Source organism: Saccharomyces paradoxus, chromosome XVI (genome assembly GCF_002079055.1).
Source record: "Saccharomyces paradoxus chromosome XVI, complete sequence".
NCBI classification, from domain to species: Eukaryota; Fungi; Ascomycota; class Saccharomycetes; order Saccharomycetales; family Saccharomycetaceae; genus Saccharomyces; species Saccharomyces paradoxus.
The window spans coordinates 824,697-848,371 of NC_047502.1; the positions used below are offsets into that span (position 1 = coordinate 824,697).

The 23,675-nt window shown below is 38.0% G+C and overlaps 13 protein-coding genes and 1 non-coding gene across 14 annotated transcripts; 7 read left to right on the forward strand and 7 right to left on the reverse strand.

Annotated features, from left to right (window-relative positions):
• Positions 1–243: 243 nt before the first annotated feature.
• SGV1 (cyclin-dependent serine/threonine protein kinase SGV1) lies at positions 244–2,217 on the reverse strand (the record flags this gene model as incomplete). Its single annotated transcript, XM_033914010.1, has 1 exon — positions 244–2,217. The coding sequence occupies one exon, from the start codon at positions 2,215–2,217 to the stop codon at positions 244–246; it is 1,974 nt and encodes a 657-aa protein (XP_033769901.1).
• Positions 2,218–2,504: 287 nt separating this feature from the next.
• Positions 2,505–4,094, reverse strand: ORC4 (origin recognition complex subunit 4; the record flags this gene model as incomplete). Its single annotated transcript, XM_033914011.1, has 1 exon — positions 2,505–4,094. One exon carries the CDS (start codon positions 4,092–4,094, stop codon positions 2,505–2,507), a length of 1,590 nt encoding a protein of 529 aa, XP_033769902.1.
• Positions 4,095–4,443: 349 nt separating this feature from the next.
• Positions 4,444–5,754, reverse strand: TIF3 (Tif3p; the record flags this gene model as incomplete). Its single annotated transcript, XM_033914012.1, has 1 exon — positions 4,444–5,754. The coding sequence occupies one exon, from the start codon at positions 5,752–5,754 to the stop codon at positions 4,444–4,446; it is 1,311 nt and encodes a 436-aa protein (XP_033769903.1).
• A 754-nt stretch (positions 5,755–6,508) lies between these two features.
• MMS1 (Mms1p) lies at positions 6,509–10,735 on the forward strand (the record flags this gene model as incomplete). The annotated part of the gene is made up of 1 exon (XM_033914013.1): positions 6,509–10,735. The coding sequence occupies one exon, from the start codon at positions 6,509–6,511 to the stop codon at positions 10,733–10,735; it is 4,227 nt and encodes a 1,408-aa protein (XP_033769904.1).
• Positions 10,736–11,170: 435 nt separating this feature from the next.
• RHO1 (Rho family GTPase RHO1) lies at positions 11,171–11,800 on the forward strand (the record flags this gene model as incomplete). Its single annotated transcript, XM_033914014.1, has 1 exon — positions 11,171–11,800. The coding sequence occupies one exon, from the start codon at positions 11,171–11,173 to the stop codon at positions 11,798–11,800; it is 630 nt and encodes a 209-aa protein (XP_033769905.1).
• Positions 11,801–12,107: 307 nt separating this feature from the next.
• MRP2 (mitochondrial 37S ribosomal protein uS14m) lies at positions 12,108–12,455 on the reverse strand (the record flags this gene model as incomplete). Its single annotated transcript, XM_033914015.1, has 1 exon — positions 12,108–12,455. One exon carries the CDS (start codon positions 12,453–12,455, stop codon positions 12,108–12,110), a length of 348 nt encoding a protein of 115 aa, XP_033769906.1.
• Positions 12,456–12,689: 234 nt separating this feature from the next.
• Positions 12,690–13,475, reverse strand: MET16 (phosphoadenylyl-sulfate reductase (thioredoxin); the record flags this gene model as incomplete). The annotated part of the gene is made up of 1 exon (XM_033914016.1): positions 12,690–13,475. One exon carries the CDS (start codon positions 13,473–13,475, stop codon positions 12,690–12,692), a length of 786 nt encoding a protein of 261 aa, XP_033769907.1.
• A 440-nt stretch (positions 13,476–13,915) lies between these two features.
• Positions 13,916–14,389, forward strand: NUT2 (mediator complex subunit NUT2; the record flags this gene model as incomplete). The annotated part of the gene is made up of 1 exon (XM_033914017.1): positions 13,916–14,389. The coding sequence occupies one exon, from the start codon at positions 13,916–13,918 to the stop codon at positions 14,387–14,389; it is 474 nt and encodes a 157-aa protein (XP_033769908.1).
• A 142-nt stretch (positions 14,390–14,531) lies between these two features.
• Positions 14,532–16,031, forward strand: JIP5 (Jip5p; the record flags this gene model as incomplete). The annotated part of the gene is made up of 1 exon (XM_033914018.1): positions 14,532–16,031. One exon carries the CDS (start codon positions 14,532–14,534, stop codon positions 16,029–16,031), a length of 1,500 nt encoding a protein of 499 aa, XP_033769909.1.
• Positions 16,032–16,148: 117 nt separating this feature from the next.
• SPAR_Ptrna17I lies at positions 16,149–16,222 on the reverse strand. The gene has a single exon. It is a non-coding gene; the product is annotated as a tRNA-Ile (tRNA).
• A 2,745-nt stretch (positions 16,223–18,967) lies between these two features.
• SPAR_P04130 (uncharacterized protein) lies at positions 18,968–19,325 on the forward strand (the record flags this gene model as incomplete). The annotated part of the gene is made up of 2 exons (XM_033914019.1): positions 18,968–19,116; positions 19,217–19,325. 2 exons carry the CDS (start codon positions 18,968–18,970, stop codon positions 19,323–19,325), a joined length of 258 nt encoding a protein of 85 aa, XP_033769910.1.
• A 235-nt stretch (positions 19,326–19,560) lies between these two features.
• Positions 19,561–21,291, forward strand: BSP1 (Bsp1p; the record flags this gene model as incomplete). The annotated part of the gene is made up of 1 exon (XM_033914020.1): positions 19,561–21,291. The coding sequence occupies one exon, from the start codon at positions 19,561–19,563 to the stop codon at positions 21,289–21,291; it is 1,731 nt and encodes a 576-aa protein (XP_033769911.1).
• A 237-nt stretch (positions 21,292–21,528) lies between these two features.
• SPAR_P04150 (pyridoxal 5'-phosphate synthase) lies at positions 21,529–22,131 on the forward strand (the record flags this gene model as incomplete). The annotated part of the gene is made up of 1 exon (XM_033914021.1): positions 21,529–22,131. The coding sequence occupies one exon, from the start codon at positions 21,529–21,531 to the stop codon at positions 22,129–22,131; it is 603 nt and encodes a 200-aa protein (XP_033769912.1).
• A 115-nt stretch (positions 22,132–22,246) lies between these two features.
• Positions 22,247–23,560, reverse strand: VPS4 (AAA family ATPase VPS4; the record flags this gene model as incomplete). The annotated part of the gene is made up of 1 exon (XM_033914022.1): positions 22,247–23,560. The coding sequence occupies one exon, from the start codon at positions 23,558–23,560 to the stop codon at positions 22,247–22,249; it is 1,314 nt and encodes a 437-aa protein (XP_033769913.1).
• Positions 23,561–23,675: the final 115 nt, after the last annotated feature.

Genomic DNA, 23,675 nt, shown 5'->3' on the forward strand with positions numbered 1-23,675 from the left:
GTCCTTACTGTCGTTCAGTTAAACATTGGCACAGGTTCACAAAATGTCCAGGATAAAGCTCCACTTCTCGTGGCTGCAATGTGATGCGTCTGTCTAATACGATGAACCGAGGTTTTGACAATAACGTGATAAACTGTTTGAAAAGAGAGACAGTGACAAAACGTGGTAGATTACATAGTAGTCAATATACAACTTTCCTTATCTAGCCAAAAGGCCAGAAAGAGGAGAAGAGAATAGTATAGTCTAATATAGATCTGCAATATCACTATTTTGAAACTCCTTAGGCTCATCTGGTTTCGCTCTCTCATCCTTAAAGCTTCCGTTTTTTTTCTCTATTGGTTTACCCACAAGCTGATGCTGGCCCTGAGAGGATGATACTGGAAACTGCGGGTGGGCCGGTCTCGAGCCTTGATGATAATCACCAGCAGCATTGCGGGGACCGTTAGAAGGATTATAATTCCGGTTGATCTGTGCATTGGGTTCTTGGCGACTATACTTTTGTGGTGGCCTATTAAAGCTGGTTTCCGGCTTGTTAAGATACCTAGGGTGATGGTATCTAGAGTCATTTGGGGAGCTTTTGTACCTCGAATCACTTGAATTACCCTGGTATCTTGACTGTGGCCCCAGTGGCAAAGGCGCCTTGGTATATTTAGAGCTGCCGTTTGTCTCAGGATGAAATCGATTTACGGGGTTCCTGCTATTATTAGGTGCGGTACTGCTACCATTGAAGCGATTATTTCTGGAACTATTGTTGAAACCGTATCTATTAACTCCTGCAGGGGCAGCAGGCGGTGCAATCGCATTTTTAGCATATTCATTGTTCACATGATACGGCCTGGGAGTTTGGTGTAGATCTCTTATTTTCGGAGGGGGCGGCTTAGGTACTACGTTCTTCGTTGGAGCCAAAAAATTTGCGTCATCTTTTTTGGGGCCTTTTGGAATCGCCCCAATATTTTTCACGGCAGGAGATTCATCCTTTTCAACTATATGACCTCTTGGTGCTGTAGGTACTCTTTGGGACAATGACTGGTGCATTTCTTCCTTGTATCTCTTGATATCAGCTTCGTGACTTTCTTCGGTTGGTAATGTTATCTTCTCTGATGGCAAAGGGTCCTCTTTAAACCAAGGATGGTGTTTGGCAGACATAGCCGTCAATCTCTTGTAGGGATCTAATGCTAATAAGTGTCTTAAAAAATCTAGACCTGTTTCGCTTAGATATTTGCCAAATCTTTCCTTTAACGTTGGTTTGTAATTCGTTGTTGTTAGTTCAGCACCTGGCAAATACCTAGCCATGACCCAATCTTCTTCTGCTGGTGTGCCTAGTAGTTTGAAAATGGCATGCCCCTGATCAATATCCGTTTTACCCTGTAAAATGGGTTTTTTCTCAAAAAATTCTGCAAAAACGCATCCAACTCCCCATATATCAACGGCTGTCGTATATTGTTTATCACCAAGAACCAACTCAGGTGCTCTATACCATCTTGTCACCACTACTGATGTATATTTGGCGCCAGAACCTGCACCACCAGGATACTTTAAATTTGGAGGACAGCCATAATACAGTCTTGCTAAACCAAAATCGGCAAGCTTTAAAACACCGTTGTGGTCAATCAAAATATTTGCTGTCTTTATATCCCTATGCATGAATTTTGCGCAATGAATGTAATTTAAGCCTTCTAATATTTGTAGCATCATATTTTTTATATCGCACGTTTCTAAGTTGATTCTCGGATTATGCAAAACTCCAGAGAGATCTGCTACCATGTACGGCAGAATCATATAAAATGACTTATGCAGGTTGCTGGATGCCGCATTTGTAATATCTGGTGAATGGTCATACACCATTTCGATTAACTTGATAATGTTTTTGTGGTTCAAACGCTTTAGAATGGTAATCTCTCGTTGTGCAGTTATAGGAAACAGATCTTTTTCTACGCTAACTATAATTTTTTTCATCGCCACTTGTCTTTGAGTCTCTAAATGAATTCCCTTATAAACTTCACCAAATGTACCTTGTCCCAATTTTTCATCTTCACGATAATGATTCTGGAAAACGGTGCAGCCGTAAACTTTCTCGCTACTTCTTTTTCTTAGTTTGATGAATGTTAAATTAGTCTTTGCATCTCGTTGGATAGCCGGTGTACTCTTCACTTTGCCAATTTTGTATTTATTAAACTCTGTTTTTGGAGGAACCGCAAGGGGAACATTATCACTCATATTATTTTATTATTATTTTCTGCTTGAACACGAATGTACTGTTATACTATACAATTAGTTTTGCCAGTCTTTTGGCTTCTTCCTTTCAATGCTGTCAATTTCTATATTCGCCAATGCTCTGTTAATTGCATATGGGAATTTTTCAGATTTACAGAGTGTACGATGTATGGGTGTACTACCGTTTGATACGATACCTGCATAAATTTGAGCTTATTTATTAGGAAAGCAGGGTAGAAGAATATCAGAGTTGCTGCCGCCGATAAATGTCATTATATTGATCGCAAGACTCACAGTTGCGTCCAGGAGTAGTACATATTAGATGTGGGTATAATTCTTCTTAGTTCCTGGAGAATGATTTGCATTTGGTAGCTTCTTAAGTCAAACGGGATCATGGTACCCTGGAATTGATAATTGCTAGCGTAAAATGCTGCAGTTGCATTATCTCTTATACCAACAGCGGATTTCTCGGTAAAAAAGTCTAGCTGTACTAAATTTTCCCAAACATTCTTAACATCTTTTTTCAACCATAACTTGATAGTATTATCAATAGAAAAAGTACTTTGACCTGTTCCTAAATTTGTAGTAGGAGCCACTGTGGGAATTCTGGAATTTATGGCTTTGATCATCTTCTCATATTCTGCATAAGCCAAATTAAAATTAAAGGATCCGTCTTTCGCCTTTAAGGCAACCCTGGCGGCTGAGATCAAAATGGCTAATTCTAAATCGGATAACGATTGCAATCTTCCCGTTAAATTGTTAGATAATTGGTTCTTATTGTATATGTCAAAAAAAGAACACGACTTTATGGCGCTACAAAGTGAACCGAAATTTTTAGATGTTGCCACTAGTGGAATTATGCTATTTTTCAAGGTAGGTAATGCTCTAAAAGTTTCGAAATTCATCCTAATATGTCTATTCAGATTTGATCGAGGGTCTGATAATTCCTTTTCCAACGTATCATTCCATTGCGAAGCCCAGGGGGAGACTTCAGAGCGAACTGTAAGTAAATTTCTGACGGCATCAATCATACTGTCCAGATTCTGTATCTGCGGCATGTGAATCACTCTTTGAGAAAATCTACTCTTCACCCTTTTTTCCAAATATTCCAAGATATTCAATTTCGTTGTACAGCCAAAAATGCAAACAGGCACTCGAGCATGTTCTACCATGTCAAAAAGATTGTACAATAAAGTCTGCCTCACCGGCCCAGCAAAAGCATCGATTTCATCGAATATGAAAACAACTGTTATCTTTGTTATACTACCTCTATCAAGCTCACCGCCATCTTCATTTCTTGTCTTTGTGGTGGAATCTAAGAGTAAAAGGATTTTTTCAAACACTTCTGTCAAAGAACCACTGCTAATGGCCTCCAATGAAGTATCATCAATTTTTTCTTCACTCCCATGTATTTTTTGCAACTGCTGTTCCAATTGAGTCGCTATGCCGTTAATAGCTGTTTGTTCCGAGTGAATAAACCCATTTAACCTGATAGTTATAAACTGCTCATTATAAGATTGCTGCAATAAAGACAGTTCATAGTCCAATAGGTATGTTTTATAGCTTTGTCTGGGCCCCACGAGGATTACTGAATGACTCTCCTTCTGAATGACGGATTGTTTAATGATTCTATCGATCTCTTGTTGACAGTCTTGTAAATACGTGAAGATTATCTTTTCGTCCGTGGGAAGCGTACCATTTAATTGTTGCAGTAACCTCCTTTGAAGGGAACTAAAATCAGGGTCACTGTCTTTACGCTTTTCATCATCTATCGTACACTTTTTTAAAATTGTTGCACTGTCCTCCACCCCTTCGCTCGAAGGCCTCTTTATTGGCAGAAGATTAACTTGTGGTGATAGATCGGCTTCGCTTATAGTCATGTTCCTTTGTAACTGAATATTATTGATACTAGTACGTTTATACCTGATATATCTCTTAATGGTGTTGTTTAATCACTTTTTTGTATATTATTAATTAATGCTCTTTTTGGCTTTTGAAAAAGGAAAAAAGGAAAATGGGACATTCGAAAACTTACCTCGCATAGAAAAACGATAAATTCAAAAACACATGTAAACACATGTATGAAAACTTAATACAAAATATATGGTTTAATTTTTTAATTATATAATATAGAGTTAAAATACCTGGTAGAAAGGAGAGAAGGAAAAAAAGAAAGAGAAAAAAAGCAAACAGTAAATACAAATGTACATTTTATCATCATACAACGCTCTATTTCTTACCAACAGTTTCCCAATCATCGCCATCTTCAACAGTCAATTGAGCAGTTTTTTCCTGTAGCTTTCCGACTGCTGCGTCGGCTTTGTTTTCTTTTGCATCTCCATTTTGTTTTTCAGCCTCTTCATCTTCATCATCATCTTCAGTACGTAAAACATCATAAACAGACTTCTGAATCTTTGGTTGCTCTTCAGTAGTCTTCTTGTTAGACAAAGACCTGTCCTTATGAGAGTTCTTGACCTGCTGAGGCTTACCAAATTGAGCACCTCTAGCAGCACCCCAGTCCAAAGCTGGTTCTTCCTTTTCTCTTTCTCTTCTTGGTGGTCTTGAAGAGTTTTGGAAGTTAGAGCCTCTAGCGGCACTCCAATCGATGTCTGGTTCTTCTCTTTCTCTTCTTGGTGGTCTCGAGGAGTTTTGGAAGTTAGAGCCTCTAGCGGCACTCCAATCGATGTCTGGTTCTTCTCTTTCTCTTCTTGGTGGTCTCGAGGAGTTTTGGAAGTTAGAGCCTCTAGCGGCAGTCCAATCGATGTCTGGCTCTTCTCTTTCTCTTCTTGGTGGTCTCGAGGAGTTTTGGAAATTGGAGCCTCTTGCGGCAGTCCAATCAATATCAACTTCTTCTCTTTCTCTTCTTGGACCTTTAAAGTTGGAACCTCTAGCGGCACCCCAATCTAGATCAGGTGCATCTTCTCTCCCATCGCCCTGGAAATTGGAGCCTCTAGCACTACTCCAATCAACATCTGCACCACCCATTCTTCTTGGAGCAGCAACAGAAACGTAAACAGTTCTTTCATTCAATTTAGTACCATTGAACTTTAAAACTGCAACCAAATCTGCTTTTTCTTTCAAAGTGACAAAAGCATTACCCTTTAATCTTGTTGGATCTCTTAGGTTCTTTGGTAAAACAACTTCTTCAACGGCTTCAGGCTTAACTAAACCATCTTCAACCCAAGCTTGAACACCCTCTGGGGTAATATCCCATGGAATGTTGTTTATGACAGCTCTGTATGGTGGAGCATCCGGAACAGGGTATTCCTCTCTTCTATCGGAGGAAGCACCCCCCAAAGCAGGGTCTAATCTAGATCTACCGCCAAAACTGCCACCAAGGCCGCCTGAACGCATGTTGTTGCTGTTGTTTTTAGCGTGCGCTAATTCGGACAATGGGATGGTATTTGCGTTAGCAGTTTCAATAGGAATTGTGATCTTATTCAAATCAACATCTTCTTCAGCCCAAGATGAACCAAAAGTGTCATCATTTAAGAATGACGTAAGGTCCATCTTCTTAACTGTTTTCTTTGGTGGAGCCATTATGTGTCCTTTTTTATTATGGTATTGATTTCCTAAAGACAAATGAAAGCTAATATAAACTCGAGTTTGATGATAATCCCGCTTATAGATATGTTAATCTTCTCTTACTTTGTAATTACATCTATCTCTCCCGCTTCCATCTCTGCTTTTCTTTAGCGATGCTGATTTCCGCAAAAAAATTTTCATTCCGTGGGGCGTGATCTGATGGAAAATAAAGCCAAAAAAAAGGACAAAAGGACCAAAAAAAGTTGGGCGGCTAAAGTAACCGCAGTATATAAAAAGCAACATAGATATCAGTACCCTGTTCTTCTACCAGAATTACTTTTGAAAACTCTATGTGAATATAAATACTAAATTCGTAAACATAATGAAAGTAGGAGAAAGGTACGAAAAGCTTCAAATGATCACGCATTTTTGGGAAGGAAAAGAGAAAGGAAAAAAGTATTGATTTTCGTGACATAGGAACTAAGGCGATATTTTTGGATTGGGGTTAAACAAGACGTGGTCCATCTAGTACTGGCTACCTCAAATTAATCGCAAAGAGAAAAGGGATAATATAGATTCAGGACAAAGGGAAAAGGCAGGACGTTACCCGCATTTGATCCGGAAACAGAAGTCATGTTAGACAGATTTCCAACAAATAGTCCTCTGCCAGAGATGGGCTGTGCATAAGAATTGGAAGAGGACAGAAGGCCGTTTCGCGCCACATATTCATTTTTGGAGGTGTTTATAAGACGCAAAGCATAGATTAAGTATGCTAGGTCTGCGAACTCATGGTTTAGATAGGTATGAACATTATGTCCGTCATCCGTCAGATTTTGGCAAGCTTGAGCTACAAGATTGGTTAAATCACAAGTCATTCCGAGTTTCGCCCAATTTATTAATTGATTCCAACACCACACGTGAGTGGAATGAACCTGAGCTGTTTTATCAGAATGTGGAAACCCCTGAAACTTGGATTAGGCCCTGTAGAGAACCAAAGCTAGAACCATCCATGATGATGCTCAGATATCACGATTCGAATATTGGTCAAATGCCTCAATTTTGTTATCCAATTACCAGTCCAGTGAACTCTAAGCTAGTATTAAAATACATTTTGCAAGAACGTGCTGATTTGTCAAATGATTTCCCCCAAAAGTATAACACCCTTATGAGCAGCCTCTTTGAGGTTGACAAAAACCCAGAAACTCTAGATGATTCGGATATAGAAGCATTAGATGACATAGGAATGTGCAGTGATAGCGATGATGCTAAAGAGCCAAAAATTGAATTACAGTTATTAGAGGAAATCCAACAAAAACACTTCAGTTTAATAGTATCAAACAATGGAATCTTTCAAGCGGGTAGGACATCAATAACATATATACGGTATGATATATCGGATAGCATAGCCATCAAACCCAACAACATCGCAACTTTGATCTTGCTCACTCAACCCAGTGGGCATTTATTATCTCTCTTACCACTAGATGATGGTAAAGAGACATATTTGCTACAATATTGGAATCTGGGACAAAAAGGCCAGTGGAACATAATTAAGCACCAGAACGAGAAGCAGTTTGTTCTTATACATAAGGAACTCGGTATTTGTAAATTTTTCGAATTCCATTTACCGTTTACTTTCCAATTAGTAAACAATTTAACATTGACCGATTCGATGATTATGAACGGTTCCTTTTTCCCAACAAATTATTCTGATTTGGATCCATATTTCATTATATTTATAACAGCTATGAGGTATGACAGAATTGTCTATTTTGTAATAGAATGGAATAATAATGAAATAAAGAAGAAAGAGGTGTATCAATTGACTGTTTTTGATGGTGAGAAAACTAATATGACTATTCCTATTGGACTGAATGCTTGCCTTGTCGAAACACCTCTAAAATTTTCTTTAGTCTCCGCAAATCAAATCATGTCGGGAGAAACTGAATTTCACTCCTTCCAATTAAAGGCTCTAAAGGGAATTAAGTCATTTTTTCCAGCTCCTTTATTATTAACAAAATTGCAAGAACTTGATCCACATATATTTGGAAAATTTCAATATTGTACCGTAATATCCTCCTCAACGGGAAATATTTGTTTCTGCGTCACCGAACGATCAACAATAACAAACGGTAATTTAAAAATTTATGAGCTAACGAGGTTCAAAGGATTAAAATCCATTTCACCACTGCCTTCAAATTCGATAAATCTAGACTCCAAGTCCTCGAGCTATGCGCTAATAGTTATAAGTTTTAGTAGAACGTTGGAACTAACATTATCTTTGGAAGATTTGAAATGTTTAGATACGAAAGGTGTTATCAAGCCTTTGAAAAATATCACTTTCAAACATACAGTCGATAGTTCCACTGAGGAAAACTCTCAAATTTTAGCATTTACGTCTTCTAAAATTTATAACACACACACAGGCTCTAATATCAATGACACAAAAAATTCTCAAGTTTGGCTCACTTCACCAAATGCAATAACTCAGCCTTGCATTGATTATAAACTCAGGAAGACTCACCAAGTTATTCATTTAAAGCAGTTTCAAATTTTCAGGCATCTGAGGATCTGGAAATGTAAGAATCTTGATATTGCTCTGTTACACAGACTTGGAATAAAACAATCAAAAACCGAAAGTTCTTTGATCTTTGCGACTGATGCTGTTTCTAATAATAGGATGTTCCTATTAGATTTAACTATGACGACAACAATTGATAATGATGATTCGGTCCAAGGATTGATAAATATAGAAGATTTGCTATGTGATACGGAAAACGAAACTATCCTTCTAAATTTCACAAAAAAGAGCCTGATTCAAGTAACTAGAGATACAATTTACATCGACCCCATTGAAAATGATAAAAAAATGCTCAAAATTTCTCCAGGCTGGGAATTTGAAAACATCGCATACAATGACGGCATTTTAATAATTTGGAATACTAAGCTTGGTCATATCTCTTTTATCAAAAATATAGACGCAGTTGATGAACCCAACGTCCCTGTTTCACACTTAACTAGTAGCAGAGGCATGTGCATGTTCTTTAAGCAGTTGGGAACTATTACGAGTATAGATTTTGAGATTAAGGAGTCTACAGATGATCGAACTAAGTATGATATTTGGATACTTTTACCAAACCGTGTCATTCGTACACCCTTTTCCAGCTGGATCAATGATTCACTAGATTTTTCCGATGAGTATGACTTGAACGTTCAGCAGGCGTTAATTAACGGCCCTTATTTCTGTTGTCTCGATTATGAATCATTCTTTGAAGTATGCACTTACCAAAACAACTGCTTCAAAAAAGGTTCTAGGTGTACGAGCAGGGTTAATTTTCAAGGAAAAGACATCAAACTTAGAAGTTTTGGTAAGAATCAATGTTTGGCATTTAGTGCATTTGAAATTTTTGTTATTAATTTAACACCAATTCATCAAAGTAAAGAATTGGATTTCTACAAGCTAAAACTACCGCATCTAGGGAATTTCAATTCTATTGTTGAAGTCTGTCCAGACGTAGACAACAACCGATTATTTGTACTCTACTCTGATGGCTTAAGAGTCCTTGAACTATCATACCTAACTTCGAATAATGGAAATTTCTTATTGAAGTCTACAAGGAGTAAAAATAAGAAATTCTTGTACCTAGACAAAATAAATCGAATGCTCGTATTGAACCAGGACTTGAGGGAATGGGAGTGTATTAGATTATCTGACGGTAAGGCAGTTAGTTTAGATTCTCAACTTCTCAAGGACGATTCCGAAGAAATTCTAGAAATAAAGGAAATACCAATAATGACCGAGGAAAACCCTTTAGAAAAGAAAACAGTATTATTAATTTCGTTTACGAAATCACTTAAACTAGTTCTATTAACTGCAGCAAAAAACAAAATATCCAATGAAATAATAGACTCGTATAAATTTGAGAATTCAAGACTGCTGGATCATTTAGTTGTTACTCCTCAAGGTGAAATATTCATTCTGAATTATAAAGTTATGGGCACTGATAACGAAATGTCTTTTCACAAGTTGAAAGTCACAAAGCATTGCAGTGATAATAAGGAGGGAAATAATACAAATTTACAGATTACCTTAGAAAACCGATTTACATTCAAGAGTTGGAGTACAGTTAAGACGTTTAATGTAATAGGCGATAATATCATCGCTACCACAAACCTGGGTCAAAAGCTCTATTTAATTAAAGATTTCTCTTTGTCCTCCGATGAATCGACGAGGGTGTATCCCCTAGAACTATATCCAGATTCTAAAGTTCAAAAGATAATACCATTAAATGAATGCTGTTTTGTTGTTGCCGCCCATTGTGGAAACAGGAACGATTTAGATTCCAGGTTGATTTTCTATTCTCTGCCCACCATAAAAGTTGGGCTCAATAATGAAACAATTAGCCTACCGGATGAATACGGGAATGGGAGAGTCGACGACATATTCGAGGTAGACTTTCCTGAAGGGTTTCAATTTGGAACTATGGCTTTGTATGATGTTTTACATGGAGAGAAGCATGCAAATCGTTTTAGCAATGGCATAGGATCCGATAACGATGAAGCAGAGGCGGCGCTAAGAAAGCGTAAGAATTTACTTCTATTTTGGCGAAACCACTCTACAACACCAAAACCTCCACTACGAAGAGCAACCACTATGGTATATGAGGATCATGTATCATCCCGTTATTTTGAAGATATAAGTTCTATTTTAGGAAGCACTGCAATGAGAACTAAAAGACTATCTCCATACAATGCAATAGCGCTGGATAAGCCTATTCAGGATATTAGTTATGATCCAGCAGTGCATACTTTATACGTATTGATGACAGATCAAACCATCCACAAATTCGGTAAGGATAGGTTACCTTACGAGGACGAATACGAACCAAGATGGAATTCAGGCTACTTGGTTTCAAGGAGGTCAATAATTAAATCAGATCTCATTTGTGAGGTTGGGTTATGGAACCTTAGCGACGATATTAAGAACACAATATAACCCCTCATGCCAAGTAACATTGTCGCTAATATAATCGTGATTCTCGATCGATGTGTTACGCGTCGTGCGGCGTGACAAGGGGCTAAAAAAAGATACAAGAATTCTTGTTGTTTCCAATTTGCTTCGCCTCAGAAAAAAAAATAAACAGATGATACAATTTTGTTTGATTTGTATTGGGTACTGCATGTTTTAGTAGTCGATACAAATACTTCTTTATCCTAAGCGTATATATTTCATCAACAGAAATTCGTCTTTGATATTATTTCGAATATCCATCATTCCTCCGAGTATTGCAAGAACATTTTTGGAAGAACCCAAACTTAAAGTTACAAAACTCAAAAGGAACAAAACCAATAAAACAAAATAATCGCTGTTAAAGGATCATTGTTTGCGCTCAATAGAAAATCATAGAACTTTAAAAATCATATCAGAAAGATGTCACAACAAGTTGGTAACAGTATCAGAAGAAAGCTGGTAATCGTTGGTGATGGTGCTTGTGGTAAAACGTGTTTATTAATTGTCTTCTCCAAAGGCCAATTTCCAGAAGTCTACGTACCAACTGTCTTTGAAAATTATGTAGCAGATGTTGAAGTTGACGGGCGTCGTGTAGAACTGGCACTATGGGATACTGCTGGCCAAGAAGATTATGATAGACTGAGACCATTATCATACCCAGACTCTAATGTCGTATTAATTTGTTTCTCTATCGATCTTCCAGATTCTTTAGAGAATGTACAAGAAAAATGGATTGCCGAAGTACTACATTTCTGTCAAGGTGTGCCAATTATTCTTGTTGGTTGTAAAGTGGATTTGAGAAATGACCCACAAACCATTGAACAACTAAGACAAGAAGGTCAGCAACCCGTTACATCACAAGAGGGCCAATCTGTAGCAGACCAGATCGGTGCAACCGGATACTACGAATGTTCAGCCAAGACCGGTTATGGTGTCAGAGAAGTGTTTGAGGCCGCCACTAGAGCTTCATTGATGGGTAAATCTAAAACAAACGGTAAAGCTAAGAAGAATACTACCGAAAAGAAGAAGAAGAAGTGTGTCTTGTTATAAGAATATCTCGACCTCTCAGTCGTTAACTTAGTGGCACATACTGCCCTTTTTCAATCTCCCCATTCCTTTTCCTCATTGTATGTACGTATGCCTTCTTTGTTACTTTAGCTCCAACTATAGCTGCTTGTTTTTCTCCCAGTATGTGTATAATCTTATTCTTCTCTACATATATAAGTGTATTGCTCAATAAGTATTATCATTTATTAAAGAAGAATTAAAAAATTATCATCTATTTACAAGTGCGTATCCCATGTATATATACATATACACATACATATACTTATACTTTACGCTATTAAAGAAAATATCACCAAATACCCTTCTTAACACCTGGCAAATTACCATTCAAAGCATTTTCTCTAAACTGATACCTGCACAACCTAAAATCACTTAGGACAAACCTTGCGTGACCAGAGTCCACGCACCTGTTCTTGATCTGCGTAGATCTCATGTAATTTGGCAATGTATTTAGCTTCAACTGAGCCTCCAGCCTCAATTTTGTTGGAAGGTTCAAATTTCTAGCGATGAATTTCAAGGATTTAACAAGGACTTCATTCTCTTTAAATTGTTGTCTTTTGAAGTTGTCCCTAAGTATACGAGCGTTGATGAACCCAGGTGGTAGCTTAGTCTTTATGGGAAATCTGAAATTACCCATCGGTGAATATATATACTTATAAGTCTGCCTTTTCTTTCGCTTTTATCTTCACTCTTCTTTACCATGGCCCAGTTATCGATTGGAATATTCTTCTGTTTTTGCTGTTTTCTCAACCAGCGCGAATTCCCCACCGGCGCAAGATTATATATAAGAATGTTGCTATTATTGGTGTTTGTTATTAAGAAAATAAATAATTAGCCACATACATATGGGTATATATTGTACTCTATCTATCTAGGCGTCTTGCTTTAAAAATTGTGCGAAGCGGCTGGCCTCGTGAATTCCACACTCAGTCTTGGTCTTGCCCTTCCATCTTCCCGCTCTTTCGTCTTCACCTTCCTTAACGGGTTGTGTGGAATGGTAATCACCAATGGATCTGTACCCAAGATCCAAAAGTTCGTTGTATGGTACATTGTTTGCATCTATATACTGCTTAACTTGCCCGAATGTCCAATTGATCAACGGGTTTATTTTCAAAATTCCATTAAGTTCATCTATTTCAATAATCGACAGTTGGGAGCGAGCAGAACCTTGTGACTTTCTTCTACCCGTAAAGACGGCACTTATACGCAATTCTTTGTAGGCACGGTGTGCAGGTTCGACTTTGGCCAGATAATCGTACTTATCATCATCTTTCTCCCATAAGAAATCGCCGTATTTCGACGCAAAATCTGCCTCCGATTCACATCCATCCGGCTTATATACGTGAATGGTTTGATTTTTGGGCTGGTAGTATGTTTTCTCGATCTTGTCCTTTAGTGTTAAAGTTTGTGGAAAATGATGCAAAGTGTCTATAAATAATAATTCTGGCATATGATATTTCTCAGATAGCTTCGACAGCATATCAATAGTAACCAGACCCGTCAAGCCGAAGGCGGTAGTTTGGAAAAGGTGAGGGAAAGTTACAATAGACCATGCAATGATCTCCTGTGGCGTTTCTAGCTTGATTAATTGTTCATTCCAATGATCCAACTGTTCCTGTGTGACAATAATGTCATTGTTCAAATGATAAGTCTTCATTTTACCGGTTAACACCTTTACCAGTCTTGGACTTGACCTTGAACTACTGGATAGGTTACAAATAGTACAGTACACTTTTTTATATCAGTATTGTGGTACGTCTATGAGTTTTACTTTGTCGAGAATTGCTGAGTCATGTTGTGGCTTTTCTTCTACTAGCCACGTGAAATGATGATAAAAATAAATAGAATAACAATGAAATAAAGAAGAAATATGACAAACCGTAAAGATCTTTAATACCAGTCAGTAGTTTATATCTGATAATAAAACAGCCGTTCGAGTTAGATTGGGGCTATTTTCCCTTTTATCTTTTAACCACTCTCTCGTATCTAGTTCTTTCGTCAGCGCGCATAAAGAACAAAGAACTTTATACTTTTAAACTACTAACAACTATTACTTGAGAAAGAGGCAAAATATAAATAGAAATACAATAGATCAAGATGAATGGCAACAGCAATAACAAAGAGCAATTGCAGCAAGAATTAGCCACTACCCAAGACCAAGTGGCTTCGATTATTGAGTCCTTTGTAGAATTGGGTGTCTCCATATATGATTTTCCTGGTACTCCGGAAGCCACCAAGGGAATGATCACAAATTTGCAAAGAAATGTGGACCGGCTGTATAAGCTGAATGTGAGAAGTAACGATCCTCAGTCCAGCTTGTCCAAAGTGGACATTCCCTTGGAAGTTGTTCAATATATTGAGGACGGTAGAAATCCAGATATTTACACAAGAGAGTTTGTCGAAGCCATAAGAAGATCGAACCAGTATCAAAGAGGCAAGATGCACGGATTGAAGCAATTAAGAGATTCACTTGCTGATAAGATTGTGGATGAATTTCCAGAGTTGAAAGAACCAGTCGAAGATATCATAAAGAGGACATCTCCTGTCAACAATGTTTCCAATACTCACTAAATAGTGATTTTTCTGAATTTTTTCCTCCTCGCTGAGAAAAAGAAAATTCCAATCAAGAAAATTTTAAAATAAAAATCATGGCATCGCAGTCGTTCAAAGAGGAAACAGCTGAGAAATTAGGAACAATCTGTGCATCAACAGTATGGCGAAGACCAAAAAGAAAACAGATGCTGTTGATTCAACAAGCTTGCCCATTCTGGAATTACTATCCTTAAAAGCCCCCATTTTCCAGTCTCTTTCACATCCTGAACTGCCCATCATAATAACTGGGTTTGGTACAGGCCATATTGTGTCTCATCGTTATGACCCCACTAAGTTGCAATCACGTCTGCATCGTAGGCGTAAAATTGAAACTGCAACCGCGAGCAAAGATGCGAGAAATGTTTCTAAAATAAAGAACGGCACTTGCCCTTGGACTAGACTAGACATAGACCTAGAAACTGGTGATTTGAAATTGATTGATGCTGAAAAACAAGATCAACAAAGGCAAACAGAAAACAACGAAGATTTGGGCGTAGAAACGCTTTGGAAGACTAAAAGACATAAAGGTAGTGTGCGTGCCATGTGCTTTGATGCTAAAGGCGACAATATTTTTTCTGTTGGATCTGATAATATCTTGAAAAAAGCCAACACTATGACCGGCAAAGTGGTCAAAAAGGTAAACTTAAGCTCACTGTTTAATTCTGAAAAGAATAAGAATGATAAGTTTACCAAATTATGCGCTTCTCAAACTCATCCATTAATTCTAATAGGAGATGAGTCTGGTAACATTCATGTGATAAACTCAGAAAACTTGGCTTTAACAAATTCCATTCGTTCCATACATTTTGGTGACTCGATCAACGATATTTTACACTTCGATAAAAGATCTGCTTATAAGTTCATTTCTCTGGGCCAGACAACGTTAGCTTATTTTGATGTTCGTGACAAAGACGCCAAACCGAACGTAGCCGAAAACGAGGATGGTAAAATTTTGGTCAGTGATGATCAAGAGGACGAAGTTCTTTGCGGTTGTTTCGTCGATCCCGAAGTGGCAGATACCCTTTTGTGTGGGATGGGCGAGGGTATTGTTACTGTCTGGAAACCAAATAAGAATGATTTGGAAGATCAAATGAGCCGTATAAAAATTAGTAAAGATGAAAGCATCGATTGCATTGTTCCAACTTTACAGGACGATAATTGTGTATGGTGTGGTTGCTCCAATGGTAACATCTATAGAGTCAATGCTAAATTAGGGAAAGTCATTGAAGTGAGAAACCACAGTGAACTGGATGAAGTCAATTTTGTTGATTTAGATTTCGAGTACCGTGTTGTTTCAGGTGGTTTGGAAAACATCAAGATATGGGAATTATCAAATGATGACGTAGAGAAAAATGAATCTTTAGAATCTGATAGTGAGGACTCTTTCTCCCGTTCTGATGAAGACATCAGCGATGACAGCAGTTCTGATGAATGTGAAACGACGCTTGTCGGACTATCAAAAGAAGTGTTATTGAATGAATTGGATAAAGACCTCAATGAAGATCATAACGAGGAAAAGGAATCCAACTCAAAAAGTATTAAAAAAAGAAAGATAATGAAGGAGAATAGCAAGAAAAAAGATTTGTACGAGCATGGGATCAAGAAGTTTGATGATTTATAGATTAATTTTTTTTGTACTAAAAAAGAACTTTCAATATTTATGCTAAGAAACAAATGTTATCACTCAGTCCCTAAAAGGAAGTGGAACCTTCCACCTTTAAAGAAAACGATAAAAAATTGGTCTCTAGCGGGATCGAACCGCTGATCCCCGCGTTATTAGCACGGTGCCTTAACCAACTGGGCCAAGAGACCACCTTATTTGCTTCTATGGAAGTTAAGAAGAGCTACTCGTATCAACTAATAATTATATAAGCTAGTAAATAGCAATAGATTTAGACTTGGAGTCCCGTTAATTTTTTGGTAAGCAAATTAGGTACGTGAGAGTGTGCAGATTAAGTGGGTGGCTAATAACGATATAACTAGCTGCCTCTGAAGCAAGAGAAAATCTAGCTACTATGTTTAATTGGTAGAATTTAGGAACACAATTTTGGAATCCCATCCCGGTTAAGGGCATTGTTACTAAGAACGAGTATTATAATAATTTCTCCTCATGGATTAGTGAGAATTGTGTGAATGATTAGATAATTGTTGGGATTCCATTGTTACTAAAGGCTATAATATTAGGTATACAGAATATACTAGAAGTTCTCCTCGAGGATATAGGAATCCACAAAAGGGAATCGATAGTTCTACATAGTGTTATAACTTTATCTTCTTTCCTTTTATATGTTGTCATTCATTAACCTATTACATTATCAATCCTTGCGTTTCAGCTTCCATTAGATTGGATGACTGTTTCTCAATTTTTATGCCAACCTCTTGCACCGCATGTTATAATATAATACTAAATAGATGATATTAGAATTTCATTCCAACAATTAGAAATCCAAAAAAAGGCGGATTTACTATTTTGCATATAATTATTACGCTATTCTATTTTTTTCTTCTTTCTTATCTCTTTCCATATTTCGATTCTTGCGACTCAACTTCCAATATAATACAATAATAGTTTAAATCCTGAAAAAAACGCTTGTTCAGTCTTGAAGGCAATTGGAACGATTACTTAGTTACTTTAAAAGTTACAGTTGCCATCAGACAACGAGAAGTCTATTTTCCAGCAAAATAATACAGCTGGTGAAGCTACTAGATGCTCTTTAGAAAATTATCAGGATAAGGACCTTCGCGAATACGCTGAAGTACTTTTATTAATGATTTTTGCGCGGCAACCTCTTAGAAAATCTCGATACATACAAAGTTTAGCTCAATGTACACTAGTACTGTTCAAGATTATAATGTCAGCATGTATTGTTATGCCTAGTAAAGTCGTCAAGTTACAGACCAAGGTGTTCCTTAAGTCATAGTTGAAGCGGGAGTTTGACAGGAATGGTTTACGATCTAGCCCTAAAAAATGAGGATAGCGCTGACGCCCCATTTTCTGATGTGCTCGCCACTTTGATGTTCACTCACCCATTACAATGAAGACAGATTACGCCCATACTGTACCAATATATTGCAGAAGTATGTTCCAAACCTCCTGCTACCACACCCGCCTCTGCTTTTGTTACATATATCACGTCATTTCTGCGAAACAACGTTCATTGATACATAACAAAGTGAATTTCGCCTCCTATCCGTTTCACACATGCTGGATGGTGAGATAGATTTAAGATACTTGGAGAACGCCCTCTCCGAAAAGTATATGAGAACGACCAAGAAATACAACATGATAGGTGTATGAAAATTCGTATAACGCCCTTCACAACTAAATTGCCAACAGGCAACTGCAACTAAGAATATTCTCCAACTGTATGACGGCCTTTTTCTCTTATGCTATCATTGTGTCTTTTCAGCCTCCTAAAAACACCTATCGACGTTAATGAGACCGAACAAGCAAAATATGAAAGTTTCATCCGAGATTACTTATCTTGTTTGAAACCTGAATAGCGTAATATATCTTTTATGCTACGGAATGACGGAACCATTACGATACTACCGGATCCCGGACGTACGATTCATTATGATCCTGAGAAACCAAGTGAGTATTCAAACTGTATGAAAGTTGCCAAAAGCATTGTGATATCATTGAGCTCAAGCCCAAATTTATTTCCTGATTACGATAGTGATAGTGATAGTTCACACGAAAATACTGATTATATTTCGAGAAGCAAATTCGCTTTACTGCAAATGTATTGGCAAAGTTTGCATTTAGGGGACAAATGTATTAAACTAAATAGACCTTATCATTATCCACCATTTACCCTAGGTGGACCAACGACCTTAGGAAACTTCCCCCCTCAGCAACAACATCAGCTGTCATGTCAGTGGTCTCTACAATGCGTATACCACCACTGGCACATGTTGGGTTACGTAGTTTCTTAGATAAATAAAGTGTATGGGATATTATAATTATGATCTTTCGAAACAGTTTCTATTCTTGTCGTTTTTTCAACTCAGCTTAGACACTCGCCTTGTGTACAAGAAACAATTTGGCTGCCTAATGAGGGTTGTCTAAAGGACGTTTATAATCAGGAGGCACATTTTTCTTTTTTACTAGTGAATAAGATTAATAACTTGTATATTTGAGAAACGTAATATTTTAAGCGCTGCTATTCAAGTAAAAGCTATCCGGCTTATATGCCAAATATTCGTGACATGTCTCAGACGCATACTTAGCTTATTGACCCAAATATTATTTCTGCGACCTGCGATATGACGCACAATAAATTGTAGCCGAGGATATCGAAAAGAGCACCACCAAACTATCAAGTGCGAACCTAGATGGGCGCAATTAAACAGTTTTAGTTATCATAACAATACCGCATTTTGAAGGTATTGTTGAAGATTAATTTTTCAGGACAAAAAAAATTGCTTATCGCTTTACACGCGACTCTTTTTTCTATTATTTGAAAAATCGCTTAAGGGAAAAGAAAAGAAGCAGTAGCTTGCAAAGACTGTTACGATAAAGGACAAAGGCTAGAAGCAAACACCGCAAAAAAAATGAGACCTGTTGTATCCACTGGTAAGGCATGGTGTTGTACCGTTCTATCGGCATTTGGTGTAGTTATTCTTTCTGTCATTGCTCATCTCTTCAACACTAGCCATGAATCCTTTGTAGGATCAATAAATGACCCTGAAGATGGACCTGCGTATGTTACATTTTCTTATTCCTTTCGTTGTTGTCCCCTTTACCATCTCTTATATCATTCCTCCTTACTAACAATCATATTATAACCCTATTGTTTATAGTGTTGCACATACTGTTTATTTGGCTGCCTTGGTATACCTGGTGTTTTTCGTATTCTGTGGGTTCCAAGTTTACTTAGCCAGAAGAAAACCTTCGATCGAGTTGCGTTAGTCTTGAATCCAATGGGATAATACCGAATGCATTAATATCGTCCAACTGTTCTATATACTTATCGTAACCTCGTTCCATGTGACATTCTTTTATTTTTATCACACTTTTCCACAATAACGAATTGAGTGAAATATTATGAGAAAGAATATATGATATAGATATATACGTATATAAATTCTAATCGATAAAAGTCACAGTAGCCAGCTTTTTCCCAGCTTTTCGAGGTTTCGGAAGTATGACAAGATATGAGCGTGACCCTGAATTGGTGAACTTTCTGTCGAAAGTGGAGGATTTGGACTCTAAGAGATACAATAATGTTTCCACTTCAAAACCAACCAGGGAACCGCTTTCACCGGTAAAAAGTCACAACCCTAGGGAATGTAGAGAGGCTGATATAATAACCGGGGAAAACATTGAAGATAGGGATAATTTGGCTTACCGATCTGCATACAATTATGAAATGACATTTTCTCCAAAGAAGACTCATTACTCATTAAATGAATTGGACCTTGAACGAATAACACCGAAGCCGGATTCGAAGAATCGTGCCTCTCGAAACGAAAAAAAATTTGTCATTTCTGAAGAAGATTATTTACTGTTGCAGAAATTGAAGGCTTCTCAATCATGTAGTGATTTCAATTCCAACCAAAATTTACCTTCCTTTGAAGAAGGACCTCGTATGCCCAGTCGAGGTCGACCCAGACAGAGAGAGAAGGAGATAATATCCATCCGGTACGACTTTGAATTACCTGAAAGAGCAGATACACCTTCCACCTCTTCTTCACCACCACCACCTTTACCCACAAGGCGTAATCATGCCAGAATCAATGAAGATGCGGCTGAAGAGAAACCGCTTCTTCCAACAAGGCCTACCAAAGCAGGTGTCACAGAACCTCCGCCATCAAGGTCAAAAAAACCGGAAGTTGTGGTACCTGAGCGCGTTAAACCAGCTCCACCTGTCCCACGTTCCACAAAACCGGCTAGCTTTCTGAGTTCCTTGGAAGATAACAAATTGACAAAGGCAAAGAGCCATAATTCGGAGGTGGAAACCCCAAAAAAAACCATAAAAAATTCTCATATCGATTATCTGGATTCCATACAATTAAAACCAACCACTTTATCCCCTACGATAAAAAATAAATCTAAACCAGCCCCTCCTTCTCCACCTGCGAAAAGAATTCCAAGGTCTGAAAGTTTTATCAAGTCTATGCTAAATTCAAATCTTACAACAACTTCCAAGCCTTCTTTGCCTGAAAAACCCCAAAAACTATGGAATGCAAATCTGGCCGCCCAAAAGTCTAAACCAAGCATACCGCCAAAGAGGGTGGAGTTGAAGGTAGTACTACCCGAGTTGCGTCCCGTGGAAACTTCTCCAACAAAGCAGAAATTCGAACATTCAATCGATTTGCCCAAGTTACGATCCAGCAGCCGTAACATAAAGAAAAAAGAGAAGGATAATATTCCAGAAGGAATTAAAGGTATACAAAATCTAAAGAAAACCAAACAGGAGAAACCTATAATCCCCCAGAAAAAACCATTTTTAACTGATAGTTCAAAAGATACTACGATCAAAAATGATAATGACGTGAACAAGTCAGATAACGAACTTGAAGCTCTCTCCTTACGGAATAACCTGAAGAAACGTCCACCAAAGGCCCCACAACGTAAAATTTCCATGCCAGAAGCATTACGAAAAGTTGAATTAATGAAAAAATCTAAAACTGAGCCTGTATTGGAACCCTCAAACGAACTCAGCATAAACGCGAAATTAGACGCAATAATTGCATCCAGAAACTTAAGAGCATCCAATACTCTACCGGAATTTAACAATATTAATACTAATACTGCAACTTTTGACGAGTCTGCTATTTCTAGAGTTGGAACAACAAAGGAAACTAAACCGTTGGTTCACCCGAACAAAAATAGGGCTCGTGGTCCCAGAAGAAAACCCCCTACACGCCTGTAACTAGAGAGCGGTCCTCCGTATTTCACCCATGTATTTACATACATATGATGTAACAATATGATAATTTAATATTTATGAGATAAACTTATTATCGTCACTTTGCACGTTTGATATTTGACATTTCTCCCCTTATGAGCCTGAAGGAATATAAATCATCGGCCTTTTGCTATACCTTTCTTCCCTAATTAGTAAATACAAGCAAGAATAGAGCCCATTCACAACTGCAACATTTCAATTATGGCTTGGACTAGTACATTACCAGCACATCTATTGAACTTGATCAAAAACTCCAAATATGTTCACGTAGCTACCTGTTCTAAAGATTGCATTCCTTCGGTGGCATTGATGAACTATATCTACGTGCCAGGTGAAAAACTGTTTGGCCAAACGGATAATAAAAACGACTACATTATATTTGTTACTCCTCAAGACACACAAAAGTTTTACAACATCAAGGAAAACCCTAAAGTGGCCCTATTGTTTCACGATTGGATCATCGCGAATAATTTGTCAGTGGGTAAGGAAAGCATCTCTGGAACACCGACACCGACACCCGCTTCTCATGACGAACAACGTCAAAGCAAGCTTTTGAATTTGTTACAAGAGTTAAATCAAGCTGAATTGAACCAGATGAGTGCATCCATTGGTGGCGAAACTGAGACTGTCAATCCTGAAAGTGAAGAATCTAACTACTATAAGGACTTAATACTAAAAGCCAATCCTGATGCGAAAGCTTTTATATTTGAAGAAAACACTGCCGTTGTTAAGGTTAGAATTGATAATGCTAGGGTGTCCAACAATGAGAACAGGACAATGTTTTTAAGTAAGGGTAAGAGTTAACTGTCCTCTGTTTTCCTTTGTCTATTTTGCATACGTTTCTCTATTTAGTTTTTCTGTTTTTTTTATTTATTTTCATGTACACAGGAAAATCTACATTAATACATTAACCAACTGACTAGTTACCTTCTTGACCAAAATCTCTTGTAAACTGTTCTTGCTTCAGCAAATCATCCTCGTTTACGGTAGGTCTTGTTGATTTGATGGCCTTCAAGAAATCCTTTATGGTGAGATCTGGTTCTTTTAATTCGTCAGCTTCGATATCCGTCCAACTCATTTCGATGGCGCCATCATCACCTGGAGAGCATGGTGTTAGTTTTCTTGTGTCGTCATCCTCCGTAGAGACATCTTTGAAATGCGTTGCGCTTTGAATCTTTCTTATAGGTTGCATTAGCGCATCTTTTACTACCACAGCAATATCACTCCCGGAATAACCTTCAGTCATTGCTCCTAAGGTTCTATAATCTTCCTTGGTCAATACGCATGGTGTGTCACCGACGTTGATCTCGAACATGGTGGTTCTTGCTGCCAAATCTGGTAATGGTATATATATCCTTCTTTCGAATCTTCTCCTGATGGCGCTGTCCAGTTGCCATGGAATATTTGTTGCACCAAGGACCAAAACACCTTGGGAGTCATTTCCAACACCGTTCATTTGTACTAACAATTCTGTCTTGATTCTTCTACTTGCTTCGCTCTCTCCTTCGCCCCTAGTACCTGTTAGCGCATCCACTTCATCAATAAAAATAATGGAAGGTTTATTTTCTCTTGCCATGGCAAACAACTGCTTAACAAGTTTTTCAGATTCACCCATCCATTTAGAAACCAAATCACTCGAACTAACACTGAAGAAGGTAGAATTGGCCTCGGTGGCCACCGCCTTTGCCAAATATGATTTACCTGTACCTGGTGGCCCGTATAACAAGATTCCTGAAGTAGGTTTGCGGTTACCTTTGAACAAATGTGGGAACTTGACGGGTAAAATAACAGCTTCTTTAAGAGCCTCTTTGGCTCCTTCAAGTCCAGCCACGTCTTCCCATTTAACATTAGGTTTTTCAGATAGAATGGCACTCGATAAGGCACCTCTCAACTTTTTGTTGTCTTCACCGCCATTGTCCTCGCCCTCCTCCTGAGAGATTTTCTTATTATTACCGGTGGAGCCACTACCAGCGCTAGGAGACTTCTTCGCAGAATTTGCCTCTTCATTTTCCAAGTGCTTTTTCAATTGTTCTGCGCGGTTTAAATACTCTGTGAACTTGGCTCTTATCAAATCCTTCGACTTAGGGTTTTTCTCGTACTTCAAAGCCAACATCAAATAATCTAATCCGTTGTAGTATGCTGTATAAGCCTCCTCATACTGCGTCGCTGTGTCCAGGTCAATGGCCTTTTGGACCAGCTCTATTCCCTTGCTTAAAAAATCTCCCGTGCTCATTTGTACCCCATCTACTATAGACACACTATGCTGCGTCCTTTGTTTTGCCGTAGCTTTAACCCATGATTAGATTGTTCGATATCATGAAGTTCTTTTTTTTTTTCACCCAGCGGGG